The sequence below is a fragment of the Drosophila guanche genome, unplaced genomic scaffold, assembly GCF_900245975.1.
Source record: "Drosophila guanche unplaced genomic scaffold, DGUA_6, whole genome shotgun sequence".
In the NCBI taxonomy this organism is placed as follows: Eukaryota; Metazoa; Arthropoda; class Insecta; order Diptera; family Drosophilidae; genus Drosophila; species Drosophila guanche.
Genome location: NW_022995753.1, coordinates 2,025,273 through 2,042,788, shown reverse-complemented (window position 1 = coordinate 2,042,788; position 17,516 = coordinate 2,025,273). Strand labels below are relative to the sequence as shown.

Here is a 17,516-nt window from a genome sequence, read left to right as displayed (position 1 = left end):
CCCCCCCCCCCCCCCCCCGGTAAATGTTGCTCATACGCCACGTTGTCAACGTCTCTGTCTGTTTAATGTCTGCTCAACCCACCATAAACCGTGTCCACCTTGTGCAGCTCCTACATGCAGCATCCTCATCGTTTTTGCCTGGACCATGTCCGGCCATGTTGCCTTCGATTGCGGCCAGCCAGAGAACAGCCGGGAAAGCGGCTCGAGCCGGCAATTCAATTGCAAAGGGGCTGGCCCTGGCCAACGGACAAACACATCTTCCATTTGTCGCAGCTGTCCAGCTCCTGCTCATTTGGTGGCGTCCCCCCACAGACTGACTGCTCAACGCCTAACGCAATATTGAAAGCCGCTGTTGCTTGAACCGATTAGAACCAAATTCCAGTTGGTTTAAAACAAATTAAACTTAAAGCTAAAGCTCTTGGATGAGCACCAGATGGAGAAGCAACTGAGAAGCGACCAACGAATTCGAAACAGGATCAATTTCTCTCAATTACGTTTACATTTCTTAACAGTACAAAATTTCACCCGGTTCCGGTTTAAAACCACACCAGTTCCAAAATTGAATTAAACCTTTCTCTGGTGATGCCAGAGCCCACTCAAAGAACTTTAAGCACATCGGGGATGCAGCAATAAAAAGAGCGAGAGACGCAAAAGTATAAACTGTCACAGAATGCAGACAGGGACTGGACCTGCCCCCGAGCTGTCCGTGTCCGTGTCCATGTCCGTGTCCGTGTCCTTGTCCGTGTTGTGTCATCAGCGTCGCTGCGGTTAATATGTTGGCCAATGTCCAGCTGCTGATGCTGCCGGTCGTAGTTGTTGCTGTTGCCGTTTCTGTTCCTGTTTCTGTTGTTCTTGCTGATTGGCGGGCAATCCTTAAATGTCAATGGGACGTCATGATAATCACGTCTGGCGCTGAATTCCGTATGTCGATGAATACTTTGGACTCTTCGTTCTTTTGCTGCTGCTGCTGCTGGTGCGGCTGCTGGTGCGGCTGCTTGCCGGGCAGGATCGTTGTCTGACACATTCCTTGGCCCTGTCCCTGGCCCTGACCGTGTCCCTTCTGAAGGCCCATGGCTGGGATTCGCGCTGCAATGCTTGGTGGATGCTGATGGGCAGGATGCACATGATGCATGCGCTGCTGCTGCTGCTGTTGATGCTGGTGATGGTGGTGACAGATCTCCTGTGGCGGCTTCGCTGTGGGAGTCGCCATGAGACCGCCATAATGCGAGCGGCCGCTATGTCGCTCCTCCAGCTCCAGCGACTCGGGATGCATTTGCTGCTGCTGCTGCTGCTGCTGTTGCTGCTGCTGTTGCATGCTGCGTCGTGTCAGCGTGCCGACCACTGGCGGCGGCGGTGTACTCTGCGGCAGCGAGGGCGATCCCTGGCCATGTGGCGCCGGCTCATAGCCAAAGGTGGAGAAGAAGCGTGGAGGTGGCGGCGGCATCCCAACGCCCGCCACACTGCCACCGCCCAGCGAGGACGAGCTGGACTTTTGTCTCATTAGTGTGGCAATACCGATGCCCGCTCCTGGTCCAATGCCAGGACTGTTGACGAACAGCGATTCCCTGCGGAGCATGGACAAGTGAGAGAAACAGTTTAATATTTGGCTGCCACGGAATGGAAAAGAGAACTGGGGACACGGACACCGACACGGACACAAAATGATCTGTGACGGCTCCCATTTTGCAATGGCTGCCAGAGAGCAAAACATTTCACTTGCTGCCATGGCCCATGCATCATGCATCATGCATCCTCAGCGCGTGGCACGTTCAGCATTGTGTCACTCTGTTCACTCGATTGTCATCCACTCCCTCCGCTAACATGCGACTCTGACTCTGACTCTGACTGTGACTGTGACTGTGTGCAGTGGGAGCCTGTCTCCATATCCAATAAAGACGCATGCAAATACAAATATTTGCATCGATTTGTGTCTGTGCAAGCGACAGGCAACGGCGTCTGCCCCCACAGAGTCAGAGCCAGAGCCAGAGCCAGAGCCAGAGAGCTCGACATTGTCATTGTTTTTAGTGTTTGGCCAGCGTTGACTTTGCAATTTGCTGGCATCTATTTGACTCCCCATATGCTGTGGATGACCAGGAACGTGCCAGCAACTGGCTCCGGAGCCCCTGGACCACTCACCTCGTCTGACAGCCCATATCGCAGGCATTAACTGGTGCCGTCGACATGGCCGCCTTTGTCATCATCTCATGCTGATGCTGTTGCTGTTGCTGTTGCTGATGCGTGGCCGTTGTGGTTGAGCTCGAGTCGCCATCGTCGCCAATGCCAATGCCGCACAGACTCGTTTGGGTCATGTCCGGATGGCGTCGCAGAATGCTGTGCTCCTTCTCCTTGAAATCGGCTTTGCTCGATTGTGTGGACATGGGCACGGCCTCTCGGTAGTAGCGATTCGAGACATCGTCCAGTATTTGCAGCGAGGTCTGTGAATGCTTTTGCCTGCCGAAAACGAAACGAAAACGTTTCAAATACATATATTCCCTGTGTCATGAATCGATCAGTCAGTCAGTCAGTCAGTCAGTGCCACAGCTGCAGTCCATTCACATCTGGGGCTATTGTCAAACAATCAACACCGAGGGGGCACACCCAGCTGTCGCTTGCCTCATTAGCGCAGGGCGTTGAACCTCTGTCTGTCTGTCTGTCTGTCTGTCTGTCTTTGTGCTTGAATGATACCAATGGGTAGTCGACAAATGCGACTTACCTTGATATGTTCTCTCGCGAACGCGCCTTGGAATTGCGACCCATCTCGTCCAGCTTGCTTTCCTTTGACTCGCGGATGTGTTCCTGTGCCAGTCAGAGGGTGAAAGAGAGAGATTAAGAAATATAATAAGCATAATAATAAATATTTTTAATTAATTTGGGTAGGGGGAATGGGGCCAGGAGCAGCAGCAGGAGCTGGGACTGGGACTGGCACTGGCTTAAGCTGCCTGGACAAAGCTTCGATTCGAGCAATGAGTGTATCTGCAGTGCGCGTATCCATAATTTGCTTTAAGGCCCTCGCTGGCACCGACCCCCCACAGACTGCTGGATTATGAAGAAAAAGGAGGAAGGAGGAAGGATGTGGATGTGGATGTGGATGTGGTGGGTGCTGCTGCTTGCAGAGCAATTAAGCCAGTTGCCACCTGATGCCCCCAGTTCTCTCTCTCTCTCTCTGTCTCTCTCTCTGTCTCTCTTGTGTGTGTGTGTAGCAGTAGCTCTTGATAGCCTGCATAAAGGGAAAGCGTTAATACGTAAATACATCATAATGAAGAACGTGCTCCGTTCAGGCAAATAAAAGCCTGAATCCAAGCAACCCCCCACAGCAGCCTGCACACTGAATTGCATTCATAATGGTATACAAGGCAAACCTTTGCTGCAGCTCTACCTTTGCCCAGAGATTGCTTGGATCTCCATTTTGCTTTTTGCCAATTACTCTCTCTCTCTCTCTCCCATTATTATGGCTGAATATTTCCAGCATTCGCCCCAAAAGGAAGATAATAATGTCTCGAGAGCGGAGCTGGAAATCGCGAAGCAAATCGAACAGAATAAATATTGTTAGCTCTTTATTGACTTTCTATCTCGGCCACAAATGCAGTGGGTTTAAGCTTCGATCTACAAATCTATTGGTACATTATGTATTTTATATTTGGCAGCAATTTGGTTTGGCTAAAAACGGTTAACTATTCACTTTGAGGCCTTTGCTTGTTGTCTCGATTGTCTGGTACAAATTTCACTCCATCAAAGCGGCAATTTACACACGATTTAAACCTACGCGAATAATACTTTTGATACAAGTTTTTATAATGTTTATAATTCAATTATCAGCGATTAAAATTCAGCACTTAAATCAGCATTTTACGAACTCTCCATTGATAGCAGTTTGAGTGGTTTACGGTCGAAATGAAATTATTAAATCGGTACATAAAGTGCCTCGTCCAATGTGATTTCTGATTTCTGATAATTATACACATAAATATCAATCATTTGTGATGCACAATTGGAAGCTTGAATGGAGCTGGGAGCTGGGAGCTGGGAGTTGGGAGCTGGAATGTGGTTGGATTTCTGTACTTGATTTTGAATTTTAATTTGCGGTGCGGTGCAGGGCAGGGCAGGGCAGGGTTTGATTTTAATGATGCTGCAACTCAGATGCATTTCCCAGATACATAACAAGGAGCAGAGCAAAGAAAAAAAATCGTGTTTCTTTTTTTAGATGATTTTGTGAAGGAACTTGAGTGGATTTGTGCTCGACTTGGGCTTGGCCAGCATTGGCGGCGGTGGCGGCGTCAGAGCCGGCAGCATGATGTCCAGCTCCAACGAGGTGTATGAGCTGACGGTGGCCGTGTGGCCGCTGCTGCCGCTGCCGCTGCCGCTGCTGCAGTGCATCGAGCTGCTGCCGGATGGGCTCGAATTGTTGGCGGCACAGGGGCCAGCAACGAGCACGAATTCATCGTCGTCGGGCATGGTGAGGCTGTCGCTGTCGCAGCTGAACCCGATGCCGTCGTCGTACTCTTGATCCTCCTCCTCAGGCGGGGGATCCTCCAGCGCGTGCTCCTCCTCAGTGTCAGCCCCTCCTCTGCCATGGCACCGATAGTCGCTCTCGTAGCTGCAGTCATAGCCGTCGCAGGTCTGCGCCTGTTCCCCCAGCTTGGGTGGCGTGTTGGAGTCGCTGCTGGAATCAAAGTTCGCCGTTTCAGTTCGCAGTCCGTTCAGCCGTGGCTCATTCATTGACTGACTGCCATCGCTGTGGGCTGTGGGCAATTGCTCGGCCAGATTGTAGGCATAATTGCACATGAAATCGTTTTGTAATCCCACGAAAATGGCGCTCTTGGGAGCTTCCAGTATGAACGAGTCAATGTGATAGATTCGATTGCTTAGCGCTGGCACATCCTGTGGGTGAAGCACAAGAGAAAGAGAAGACAGACAGAAGAGAGAGAAGGGAGATAGATAGATAGATAGAAAGAGGAAGATATATAGCAGAGAGAGAGAGAGAGAGAGAGAATATCTATCACCGATTTGACCAAGAGTCGAGTAGAGAAGATAATTTCTAGCGCAACTCTAGAGGCGATACAAATCTACATGTGGTCTAAGCTGTCTAAGCTGTCTATGTGTGTGTGAGTGTGTGTGTGTGTGTGTGCGCGTGTGTGTGAGAGAGAGATAGCTAGAGGACAGGCAAAGGTGCATTTCCTGGTGCAGGCGAAAGAGATGCAAAGGAAACCAATTGATGTGTGGGTGGGAATTAATCAGAATTAAATGTAAGCCTCACTCTGGGATGCAGTTTCCTTTCCTGTGCGCACAGAATGCACAGCCAGGAAGCTAATTTGATTTGGCATTGGAGTCGTTTTGCCCAGCCAACGGATTGTGTCTTCGGTTGGAGTGGCCTGCACACACAACAAAAGTCAACGATAATTGAATCATCTCTGCCCCATTCCAGCTCGATGTGGGACACAAAGCCTGAGGGCTAAGCACGAGTGGGTGCCAACACTTGTCGCATGAGTGATATGCAAATGAAAGTCCAATTCAAATCAAATACAACTCAATTTGTAGAAGTTTTGCCCAATAATTAATAGATATCATTGTTGCAGATTGCAGCTGCCAACAAGAGAAGCCCAGACCCACGCCGAGACGTGACAAGTCGAGCCATGGCCATCAAGAGAGTTGGTTCCGCCTCTGCCTTTTGTCTCTAAATGGCTGCGGAGGCCCGTTCTCTGTGGCCTACATTCCCTTCCATTGCCAAGCGGAGGACTGATAGCTCTTGCCACCCATTGTCCTGCCCCACACATCCGATGATTTCGATGGCAATGTGTGGCACATGAAGTACAAGCAAAAACTAACCGCAAAGCAGAGATTTTTGTGTGCGGTTTCCTCTCTTGCGTTTCGGATATTTTTTGCTTTTGAATCGCATTTTTTGATGCTCGTCGCTTGGGGCCAATTATTGTTGGAATTAATTGGGTTTGATGGCTGTTTGTCTTGGCCACACTTTAATTGGCCAAACACATTTTGCTTTGTTGACGGACAAACTATTTTTGTCCTTTCAGATCTCACGTCTCACATCAATCGTCATGCCTCGCTGGTTTGCATTTTGGCTGCAAATTGTAATCGAAATTCGCATTCGCATTCGCATTCGCATTTTCTCTTTATTTCATAAATTTGTTGATGAAATATTTTATCCAAAAATTTACACACATCCCATATACCTGTGTGTGTGTGTGTGTGTAAAAGTTTTTGGCTTTGCGCTTGGCTGACTTTTGGCCTTTTTGCGGAGGGGTGTGCGGAGGCCTGGGGAGAGGCAGTGGGAAAAGTTTGGCATTTGTTTAATTGGAATTTTGGGGGGGGGGCTCGTCGAGTTGCCCGTGAGTTGAGCTCACCTTTGAGTCGGTTGGTGCCAGCCACCAAACAACCAAAGGTCTGCCACAGGTCCTCGGGGGCAATTTGTTAAATTAACTTCGAACAAGTTGCCTCTAATCAGAAGCCAATCGCAAGTTTCCCCCACTCCATAAATCTCCTTATCTGCGCCTCTCACCAAACCCGAACTCAACTTTCCATGCTGAACATCCATCAAGGAATCTGCATTTGATGCCACTGAGACGGAGATTCACGCCCCAACCCAACCCAACCCATTGTTTGATTTGGCAACCAGTTGTGAAAATATGCTCTCCGTTTGATTGCCTTCATATTTGTATACCCGGTACTCGAAGAGTTAGCAGGGTATATTGTATTTGTGCACAAAGTGGATGTATGTAACACACAGAAGCCGAGTCGATTGAGCCATGTCTGTCCGTCCCTCTGTCCGTCCGTCCTGATGAGCGCCTAGTACTCAAAGACTACAAGAGCTAGAGCCACCAAATTTTGCATCCAGACTTCTGTATGCTCACACTGTTACAAGTGTATTTCAAAAATGAGCCCCGCCCCCTTCCGCCCCCGCAAAAGGGCGAAAACCTCGCAAAGCAACAATTTTAACGCCATTCCGTAGGGAAGGACCTATATCTATCTGATCACCGATTGGATCACTATTAAAGCCAGAATGAAGAAATTAATTTGCAGTGGCTAAACCCACCCCGTCCCGCAGCTTATATTTGTTTTTTTTTTCACATTCTCTCATTCACACTCTGCTTGTCTGCAGTGTGTGGGTATAGGGAAGGGCAGCGAGCTAAAGGAGCGTGTTGGTGTGAGAAATGTTGTTGATAAAACACCGCTAAGGTGCAGATGTACTCAGTACTAGAGTGCCGGGTATAAAAGTTGTGACGCGTAAGAAGCGTTTCACACGTCCCTTTTCGTTTATTATTATTATTATTATTATTATGAATCGTGGCTATGGCAACGGATATCAAAATACGCATTCTGATTGCTGATTGCTTCTCGTCTTCGCATTCAAATTTCCTAACCGAAACGCGGCTCTAAAATTCCAGATCAAAATCAAATTTATTTTTACTTTTATTTTATTTTATGGCATGTGTCGGTTGTTGTTGCTGTTCTTGGTTTGGCTTCCTAATTATAAATTTGCAGTTTAAATGAAAAGTTCGCACTAACCGCAAATGGGGGAAGACAAAATCAATTAGAATGCAAAATTGTGCAATGTTCGATGTCTCTCAAAATGTGTGTTGCGGTTTGCCGTGTGGGTGTGTGTGTGTGTTCTGGGATTGATTGACTGGCCGACTGATCAATGGATTGATTGACTGACGACTGCCTGGCAGCTGTGCAGAAAGAGCCACAGCTACGGCCACAGTCATAGCCATGGCCATGGCACCACCCACCCACGTGTTAAGCTCAAGTGAAAGCATTTCATTTCGCATTAAGCCCCAAGCTTTTCGCCTTGGTCGAGAATCCTGTCTGGAGACGGCGCACGGAATCCCCCTGGACTCCCCTCTGCGCCTTGGCATTATTTTATGGCTCGACCAGGGCAGGGCAGGCTCTGAGTGTTTCTTTTGCGAATTGCATTTCAGCTTGATTTATTTCATTTCATTTCATTTCATTTCGCCAATGCAGCAGCAGCAGCAGCAGCAGCAGCAGCGAGTGTGTCCAGCCGAAAGGGGAAACGGGGAGAGCAAACGAAGCCGAAGGGATGAACGACGAGTGGGCGAGGGGCGAATGCTGGAGCGGTGGTACTGCGGCGGTGGAGCTAAAGAAAATTGATGGCAGCGAAAGAAATACGGTTAGCAACATAAGTTGGTTATTACTTGCTGCTTAAAGCCAATAGTCCTGGCCCTGGCCCTGGCCCTGGCCCTGGCCCGGTGGGTTCTGCACTTGAAGAAAACCAAACACCGCCGAAGCCATCGTTAGCCCATGAAATGAACTCTAATTTGGATGCAGAACTCTTAAGCGGAGAGTTGTAATAAATATGCAAGATGATTAAGAGACAAATAATAATAAACCTGCAGGGGAGGCAAAAGGAATGCCTTACAGAAAGACTAAGACAGAGACTGGAGGTGCAGCAGATGGTGGAGCAAAGATGGAAATAAGTGAGGAAAATATGACATAGATTGCTGATATAGATTAGCTGACTGTTGCCATCTCCGCTGAAAACATGTCTGCGAAAACCAGTGAAAGAAGATCCCTAATCTTGGGCAAACACGAGCCAGCGATCCAGACCAGAAGTGGCTTTGGTAAGTGCACACACAGAGAGTAATCGCTTAGCAGCGAACAACCAAGCGGCTCAGTCGGGCCTCTTCAGAAACGTTTTCCACTTTGCCGCAAGTGTTTAGCCCAAGCTCCTGCCAGCCCACTCCCTTTTGGAGTATTCGATTTATTCTCCAAGTGTACTGCACTCGTCACTCTCTGCGCCGGGAATCCTAGTTATCCGCCTTGTCCTGCTTCTGCCTCCCCTCATGTCGAGTGTGTGTTGGGTTGAAGGAAGAATTCGCTTCAGTTTCAAATAAAATATTGCATTTCCCCAATGCATGACATGGCTCTGGCTCTGGTTTTGGTTTTGGTTCTGGTTCTCTCTTCTACTGCTCCTGCTCTACTCCTTCGACTTAGACATGGCCCCCAGATGGCTGGATGGGGGTGGTAGGAACAGATAAGCCGGGCCAGGTCCAAGCATCCCATTCTTCTACGTCCCTAAACGGACACGCATGAGCTGTGCGCCTGGCGGAAATGGCAGTTTTTCCATTACGACTGCCAGGCCACGCTCTTGGGGGGGGGGGCCACTTCAACTAGCCGACAATTGGCGGCAGACTTGGTGAGTGGCCACTCCTTCTGCATGCTCTCTTGTAGCTCGCGTATTACCTAATTTTTATGAAATATGAAACATGCAACAACAGCAGGAGGAGAGACAGCAGCAGCGACAGCTGCACTTAGGCGGGGTCTGGAGTCTGCCAGAAAACAATGAAAAGTGCCATCAAATTTAGCTGGAATGAATTCTCAGCTGAGCTTGAAATAATAAAACACGCCAGGGACGATGATGGCCTGCAGCGTCGGGGCCTGCCAGTTACCCCTTACAGCAGACAGTCCGGACAAGGGAAGGTTGCTTGTTGCGTGTTTAAGTCGGGAATTAGCTGAGCTTGGTAGGTGTCTTGAAGATGTTCAAATAAGTAAATAAGTTAACTGCAATGGTTCATAGTTCGAGCAAAAATATCATCGAAGCTCTTTCATAAATCCGGAAAGAACAAACTGAATGCAAAACCTGACAGTTCCAACTTGTGTGCTGAGACTAAGACGAAGACGTAGACGGCGACGGCGTAGACTGCAATAAAAACTATGGATATGCATGCCCTAGCCCTGGTCCTGGCCCTGGCTGTCATTCTAAAGTAGTTTATCCCGAGAGAGCGATAGTTTGGGTGGTAGCATCAGTGCCGTGGACCCTGGCTGGATTTGAGGGAGATCACTACAATGATTTGCTTCGTTTGCCTTTCGCCATGCCTTTCCATTCCATTCCGTTCCGTATCGTTTCGTTCCATGGCTGCTACTGGTTCTGGCATCAGAATCAGCAGAGAAGCAGGAGAAGCGTGGAGGCAGCGCGGAGCATGAAAGGTTAGATGGGGTGCAGGGCGGCCACCGGCAAGTCGTTGCCATTGCTTAAATGGCAACACTAGAATGCCACTCAAGGCAATGTGTGTTTGTGTGTGTGCGATATCTTTGATGGCAAGGGCAAATATGCATTGCGGTTGTTACCAAATTGCATGCAGTTATGGCAAGCGCCTCGCCAAGGATGCAGCCAAGACATGGCAGCGCCCAAATGCATTCCAAGCTTCCTGCTGGCTCACTTATGGTTGTGCGGGGGAGTGCGGATTGTAGAGTGCGAGGTGCGCTACAGGATGAATTGGAGTGATGAGATTTTCCACAAGTCTTGCAGCAACATCCCACTGAGCTAGCTGGCAAATTGCAGCTTTGCACATTTATCAACACAAAATACAAAAAGAAATAAAAACAACAACAAAAAGGAGCAAGTAGGAAAATTGAATTGAGAATAAGATGAAGACGGAAGACGGAAGACGAAGAGCGAGTGCCGAGGAGTGATAAATCCGTTAGCCCTGAAGCCACATTGGAAACTGTTAGCTACCGATCCGCAGCAGAGGCCGCTTCGATCAACCCTCGGCAAGACGGAGCAAAGAAGAGCGCAAAGAAATTGCATCCGCTCTCGCTCTCGCTCTCTTCTCCATCCCCACTCTTCACTCGCCCATTTCGAGAGTGTGCAAGAGTGAGCGGAAATACTTTTCTGCTTATCTACATGCTAAAATCTAAGTGGCAACAGCAACAGTAAAATTCAGCGAACCAACGGTTGTGAAGGGAGGGGGGAGGCTCTTAGAAGTAGCTCCGCACAGTGGAGAGCACAAGCACGGAGTGTGGGTAGTGCGGTATAAAAACGTAAAGTATTCAAGTGGAATATGGAAATATGTTTTATTACAATCTGCGTACTTAGAATGCTACTATCACTCTTTACCCCGTGCACTCTTCCTCCACTCCATTTCGTTTATTTAGTTGCTTTCTTTTCCTTTTAGTTTATTTCTTTCCGTTTCTTGTACACATTTGCCGGACGCCATTTGGTGAGCAGAAATGGGAATATTTAAGTGCTTGCCCTCCAACCCCAACCCAGCCCCAACAGCACCGTTCCGATCGCTGAATGATTTTCTTTTATCAAATCTGCTGACGTTGATTCGATTCGATTTGATTTGGTTTGATGTGCGCTTTGTGCAAATTGATGTGCTGCGCTGCAGTTTCATAAATGCCAGAGCCTGGCAATAAAGGAAGCAACTTAACCCGTTCTACCTCCCGACCCACTCTTGACCTTAGTCCTTGGTCCTTGTGCCATTTATTGATGGCATAATTTGCGAACGTTCCAAAAGCGTTTGAAGGGTCGCTGGAAGTGCCTAGCTCCCTTCTCCCTTCTCCCTTCTGCCATCTGCCGTTTGTCGTCTAACATTTCCATTCCCATCCCCATCAGCATCATCATCATCATCATCATCATCCGCATAATCCCCATCAACGCACCGCCACCTCCGCCACCACCAGCACCAGCACCAGCACTCCATCAAGCATCATCTAGCACTCGAGGCGATAATCAGATTGAGGCTCGTGTGCAGCTGCCGTTGCTGCCGTAGTGCCGTTACTCAGGTGTGTGAACAGTAGGGCTGATTGCGTCAAAAAGCAAACAAAAATTGCTTCAGCCACGCACTGGCTAAATCAGAGATTGATTTTCTAACACTCGTCACTTGGAGGCAGCAATGGGGATTTCATTCACTTAATAGTGGAAGTTTCCTCATGGAGGTTGCAATCTTTTACCTTTTACCTTTCACTCCTCTTTGATCTTATCCCTCCTTCATCAACAAAGCCATAAATGGAAGCCAAGAAGTACGAGTCGCAGTACGAGGATTATCCTATCCAATTATGTAGTCCATTCACTGTGCTCACGGGCCGCAAAACTCAGATATACAGGCCATACAAATTGAGTTCACATTATGCCGTGGAGCCCCATTGTTGCCGCTCGATTGTTCCGGCTTCGGGCCATTGTGCGGCGTCAGCGGACGCGGCTGTTTTACAATTTAGCTGGAACATGCTTTGACTGCTTTGTCTGCCGTGCCACTATCGCACAAGTAACCTGCAACGTGCAACGTGCAACGTGCAACGTGCAACCTGCAACCTGCAACTCCCCCTAGCCGCAACCGCCGTCAATCCGTGGGCTTCGTCATCCTGCATTTGGCCATTGGGTTGCGTAAGCGCCTCTTGCTCGTGGCGCAAATTAACGGGCGGACCGGTGGGTGGCGGGGCGTTCATTATTAAATTACATAAATCACTGAACAGCGACCTGATAGCATCCCGAGCTGTGAACCCAAATCAGAATCAGAAGCACAAACCAAAACCAAACCCAGAAATGTTGATCGACGCTGACAAATGCACCAAAAATGCATTACAAATGGATATACGCGGAAGCGCCGAAAGGTGAATGCTCTGGCGGTTACTCTTCTGGGATATTTGTATTTAAATTCCAATGAGAACTCACCGCCAGCGGAGTAGTAATTCATTTTCCCACATAAACTCTGCAGATAGATGCCAGGATTGCTTCAAAAAGATGTTCAATGTGCGGCAGCCTATCGCCTACGGACTTCATGCACAACGAGCGTGTATCTGTGTGTGGTGTGTGTGTGTGTGTGTGTGTGTGTGTGTGTGTGTGTGCTAATTACTGTGGAGTGGTGGCGACAGATAAATTAATTAAATAATCCAACACCTCGCTGCTATTAAATGAAGTATGAAGTGTTTTTTTGTATTCTTGTTGATATTTTTTGTAAAATATTTATTCATTCACACACAATTAACGATGGGCAAACCACTGAAGTGGAAGTGGAAGTGGCAGTGGCAGTGGCAGTGGAGGAGAAGGAGTAGGTGAAAGCGAAAGTGAAAGTGAAAGCGAAAGGGGGGCACACACAATCGATTGCGCTGAAGTGTCACTGCTCCGGTGACCTCTTCTAACAAACAAAAAAAAAAACAGGCAACAACCTGCACGAAATTTGCCCCGTTTGTGGCTTGTCAGCAAAAGTTCAAGTAGCTTTTGGGTTATTCATGTGCAGAGAACACACACACACACACACACACACACACACACACTTGCTGTTATTGTTTTGTTTTTGTTCTATTTGCAACAAATGGAATTATAAATATGAAAGCTCGGAATTACAGAGCCATGGCCTGGGCTTGAGCCTCTCACAGCTGACTCCTCGACTCCTCCTGTGCGGCTCCTTCTGGCGTGTTGTTGTTGTGGTTTTTCGTCCTTTTCGTTGGGCATAAAGTTTCATCTGCTGTCGATATCAATATCGAGAAAACTCTCTCTCGCTCTCTCTCTCTCTCTGCCAATTGCTGTTGTCAAGTCTCTGGTTGTCCTGGCAAAAGTCATTTCATTTTCATTTTCATTTCATTTCATTTATCATGGCATTTTCCTTCCAGTCGTGACTCCCTGACTTCGACTCTGACTCTTACTCTTGCCGTGAGTACAACTTCCCCTGGGGGTCATATTGAAGCATCAATTTTGACATTGACTTTAGCCCAGCATTGACTTGTTTTTTGTTTGTTTGGCGCATGGAGAGAGTGAGACATGCCATGCCAGTCCGTGGTTCCAATGGTTCGGCAGGTTCGTGGCCAAATTGAATATCATTGTGGCAAAAACGGGCAGCGGGATAGCACGGCAATGAGTTGAGCAGACTAACCAACCAACCCAGCAACCCAGCAACCAACCAACCAACAAAAAAGAAAGAAAAAACAAAGGACAAAATGAAGCCAACTGGCATGGGGGACTCCTTTTGCCCCTTCTGCCAAGCGAGTTAATTAAGTATCTGTGTGTGTGTCTCTGTGTGTGTGTGTGTGTGTGTGTGTGTGTATTTGGATTTTGGATCTGTGTGCTAGCGGATGTGGCCAGAGGCGTGGCGGATGGAGGCCTGGTCATATATTTATAGACGCGGTCTGCAGCTTGATTAAACAGACACTCGACTCGACTCTGCCTCGACTCTGCGTTTGCTCTTTGCTGAGCCAGAGTTTGCCTCTTAAGCGATTGCTCCGTGGCCTGGTGCTCCTCTCTGTCAAAGCTAACAAAATGCGAATGGAGCTCCAGACATCTTTTGCGCATTCAACTGACAAATTTCATTTGTGTTGATTAGTCAACTTGAGTGTGGGTATCTCCCTCTGCTCTCCTCTGTTTGTGGTCGCAGTCAAAGTCAAAGTCAGAGTCAAAGTCTATTTTACATTTCAAAGTGTCAGACGGCATTAGAATCTGCTGCTAGATCTGCTGCTTCCTGCCTCGCGGTTCGATGCCAAGCAAATTCTTGGCAGCAGCACAACAACCCCAGAGCAGACAGTGAGAAATGTTTGCTCCCTTCTGTGCAGATTCCGTTGTAGCAGACAACAGGCGACAAGATTCCTATCACGCTGCATATTATTGTTTTGCTAATGTCGTCAGTGGGGGCTGAGCTGCCTCGCAGCATTCCTACCCTTAAGCTGCACTTGGCCCTAAGCTGGTGGCCACAAACATTCAGCGTTGCCTCTCCAAGCTGCTTCGCTAATTGGTGGTAATACCCTGCATTGCCATAACAATTACTAGTCAAAATCCAACACTCAACAGCACCGAAAGTCGACTGGAAACTTGGCATATTTTAAGCCTAAATGGAAGCCATTCAAGCAGCGACTTGAGCAGCTAACAATATCAAATCTCTACTACTGCCACTTCTGAATGCACAACCCCAAAGGGCCTGTCCAAGTGGAACCACCCGTTGGCTGCTCATTTCCTGCCTTACATGCAGCCAATATTCCAGCTCCCCGACATTCACACTGAACCTATCGACTTATCGACTAATTGTCAGCTCTAGCAGTTGTCCATCGTTGCATTTCCGTTGCAGCTTTGCGTCTCTCTGCGCCTGTCACACGCATTGTGATACCGCTGCTGATTCCGATTCACTTGTCAAACAGTCAACGCATGTTCAATTATGTTTACATGTGCAAAATGAGCTAAGTATGTACATACATATGTACTTGTGTATGTTCAATCAATTGGAAGCCGCACCGAAAACGCATTGTTCAAGTAAATTATTTAACTGCGGCTGCGGCTGCGGCTGCTGCTGCTGGAGGGTCATTTTGTTGTCACTTTTGAATATTGCCATAAAAATGGAATAGTTTTGGTTCGTTTTTTTTTTTTTTGGTGTTTTTGGTTTGGGTTTGCGGTGCACTTAGAGCTACATTTTACGCACGGTTCTCTATAAATTTCAACGAGTATTTCCACACACATACGAGAGAGTTTGGCCATAAATATGTTTAAGTTTACGTTTCCGTTTCCGTTTCTAATACATACCAACAAAAAACACACACACACAAAAAAGCAAAGGAAAAATGCAAAAAAATGTCGAAAATAAATGTTCATTTTGCGGCAATGCACTTTACTCAATGGGGCAAACACTTAAAGTTATATTCTATGGGAGGGGGGGAGGGTGTGTGTGTTTGGGGGCACAAGCACACAGCGAGCTAGAGCGGGAGTAAGAGAGAGAGAGAGAGAGAGAGCGGCAGGCGGGGGTTTGGGGTTTTTTTGGGTTTCTTTTTGGCTCGCGCGTGAAAAGTCTAAAGTTGGGTTTGAATACAGTTTGGCAGTACTTACGCGTATTATCTTTTGATCACGTATTATCTTGCGTATGCAATTGACGATGAACGTAACGACCATGCCGCCGAGTATCAGGCCAAACACAATCACAATGATGACCACATGCTCCGATTGACCAGCCGTTTCGCCCTGCAAGCAGATAGAGAGGGAGACAGAGACAGAGACAGAGAGAGTGACGTTTTAATTGCCATTTTAATTACATTATCAAATTGCCAAGCCAAGCCAATTGCCACCCACTCTGCATGCCTAACGATAACCCTAAATGCTCTCACCGTAAAGCTAAATAAATGTAGAGACGACCACCCAGAGAGAGCTCAAATTGGACTGCCCGAGCGTGTGTGTAATTCCATGGAACTCGCTGCTCAGGTCAGTGTATTTGATGGGAATTGTTAGCCCAGCTTTCACTTTCTCATCATAGATACGCATGTGTGCATTAATATGTGTAATCATTAGCCGTCTTAGATGCCGTCATCATAAATTATATGCGCCAAGTACGAGCAAACTCGTCATAAATTCTCGACCAATTTTAATGGTGGCCAATTAAATAGACATAACGTGTGCATGCGCTTCATTGGGCATTTGATGGTGCACCCACACATACACATTTGGCATCGTTTGAGCAAATTAGAAATCATAAACTAAAATCAAAGACCCGCAACAAACCCCGATCCCACCTCGATGCACAATTGCCACAAATGATGGCAATTATAACCGATATTTGCCACAATTATGAAAATCATTTCAGCGTGCGAATATCATTTGTGGAGTGAATTTAAAAGAATTATTCTGCGTACATTTTTGTCAGAAATAGAGCGCAAATATTTGACCAGAACGAAATGGAATTGTTTGGGAACATTTGCAAAATTGAATCAACTAATTTGATGAACGGCATTGCTGGAACTCCAAATGCAGATTTGTTCTTTGATTTCTGGTTGCTGGGGAGCGTAACTGTTGCATAACAAATTCATCGAAATTCTTTGACCAGTCACAATGGATGAAAATATGAAATAAATATTAAATATGTACATGGCCACGTGCATTCCGCAGCTACACCTACATTCATCCAGGGCGACAGGTTTTATTATGTTTTTGGGGTTCGTTTTTGTTCTTTGTTCTGAATAGGTTCTTGCGTTGTTTCTGGTTTCTGGTTTCTGTATTTTAAGTTTACCCTACAAGGGAAAACATATGTACTTGCATTCAAATGTTTGTTTGTCCTCGCTTCATTTTTACTCTGCTAACTCTACAGACTCTGTTGATCTGTTACACTCTACAGTCTGAGTTGCTCTGTTACACTCTACAGTCTGAGTTGCTCTGTTACACTCTACAGACTCTGTTGATCTGTTACACTCTACAGACTCTGTTGATCTGTTACACTCTACAGTCTGAGTTGCTCTGTTACACTCTACAGACTCTGTTGATCTGTTACACTCTACAGTCTGAGTTGCTCTGTTACACTCTACAGACTCTGTTGATCTGTTACACTCTACAGACTCTATTGATCTGTTAACGCTACAGACAATGCTGCTCTGTTAACTCCACAGACTCTGTTGCTCTGTTACACTCCACAGTGCATGTAGCTCTGTTAACTCTACACACTCCATTGAACTGTTAACTCTAGAGCCTGCGTTGCTCTGTTAGCTCTACACACTCTATTGTTCTGTTAACTTCACAGACTCTCTTCATCTGTTAACGCTGTGGCTTCATTATTTGTTAGTTAATTTCTTGGCTATTCAATGGCATTTCTGATAAATATTATCCATTTAAAATCTTTTGTAGACTAGCCAGCTGGTTTTTTGTTTTGTTTTCTTTGCTCGTTTTATTTGATGTGGAGCGAACGTTATCACGTTCCCCACTTTTACGAGTGGATTTTTGTGCAAAAAGGATTTGCCAGTTCATTTTTCTGCTGTGGGGGGGGGGGGGGGGGGGGGGGGGGTGGGCATGGGGGTGGGGGCGGGGCGGG

General features: G+C 47.2%; 1 protein-coding gene across 3 annotated transcripts in view; it reads right to left on the bottom strand.

The window, feature by feature from the left end:
- Positions 1-22: 22 nt before the first annotated feature.
- Positions 23-17,516, bottom strand: part of LOC117588359 — a 74,884-nt gene continuing 57,390 nt past the window's right edge. For 2 of the 3 annotated variants that reach the window (XM_034279572.1, XM_034279573.1), the window contains exons 10-13: positions 15,554-15,685; positions 2,714-2,796; positions 2,137-2,451; positions 23-1,565 (exon numbers count right to left, since the gene is read on the bottom strand). In XM_034279572.1, the coding sequence (XP_034135463.1) occupies positions 881-1,565; positions 2,137-2,451; positions 2,714-2,796; positions 15,554-15,685 (1,215 nt within the window). In that variant the 3' untranslated portion in view covers positions 23-880. Of the gene's footprint in view, positions 1,566-2,136; positions 2,452-2,713; positions 2,797-4,195; positions 4,879-15,553; positions 15,686-17,516 lie in introns of those variants that run through there. The other variant, XM_034279574.1, reaches the window with a different exon arrangement.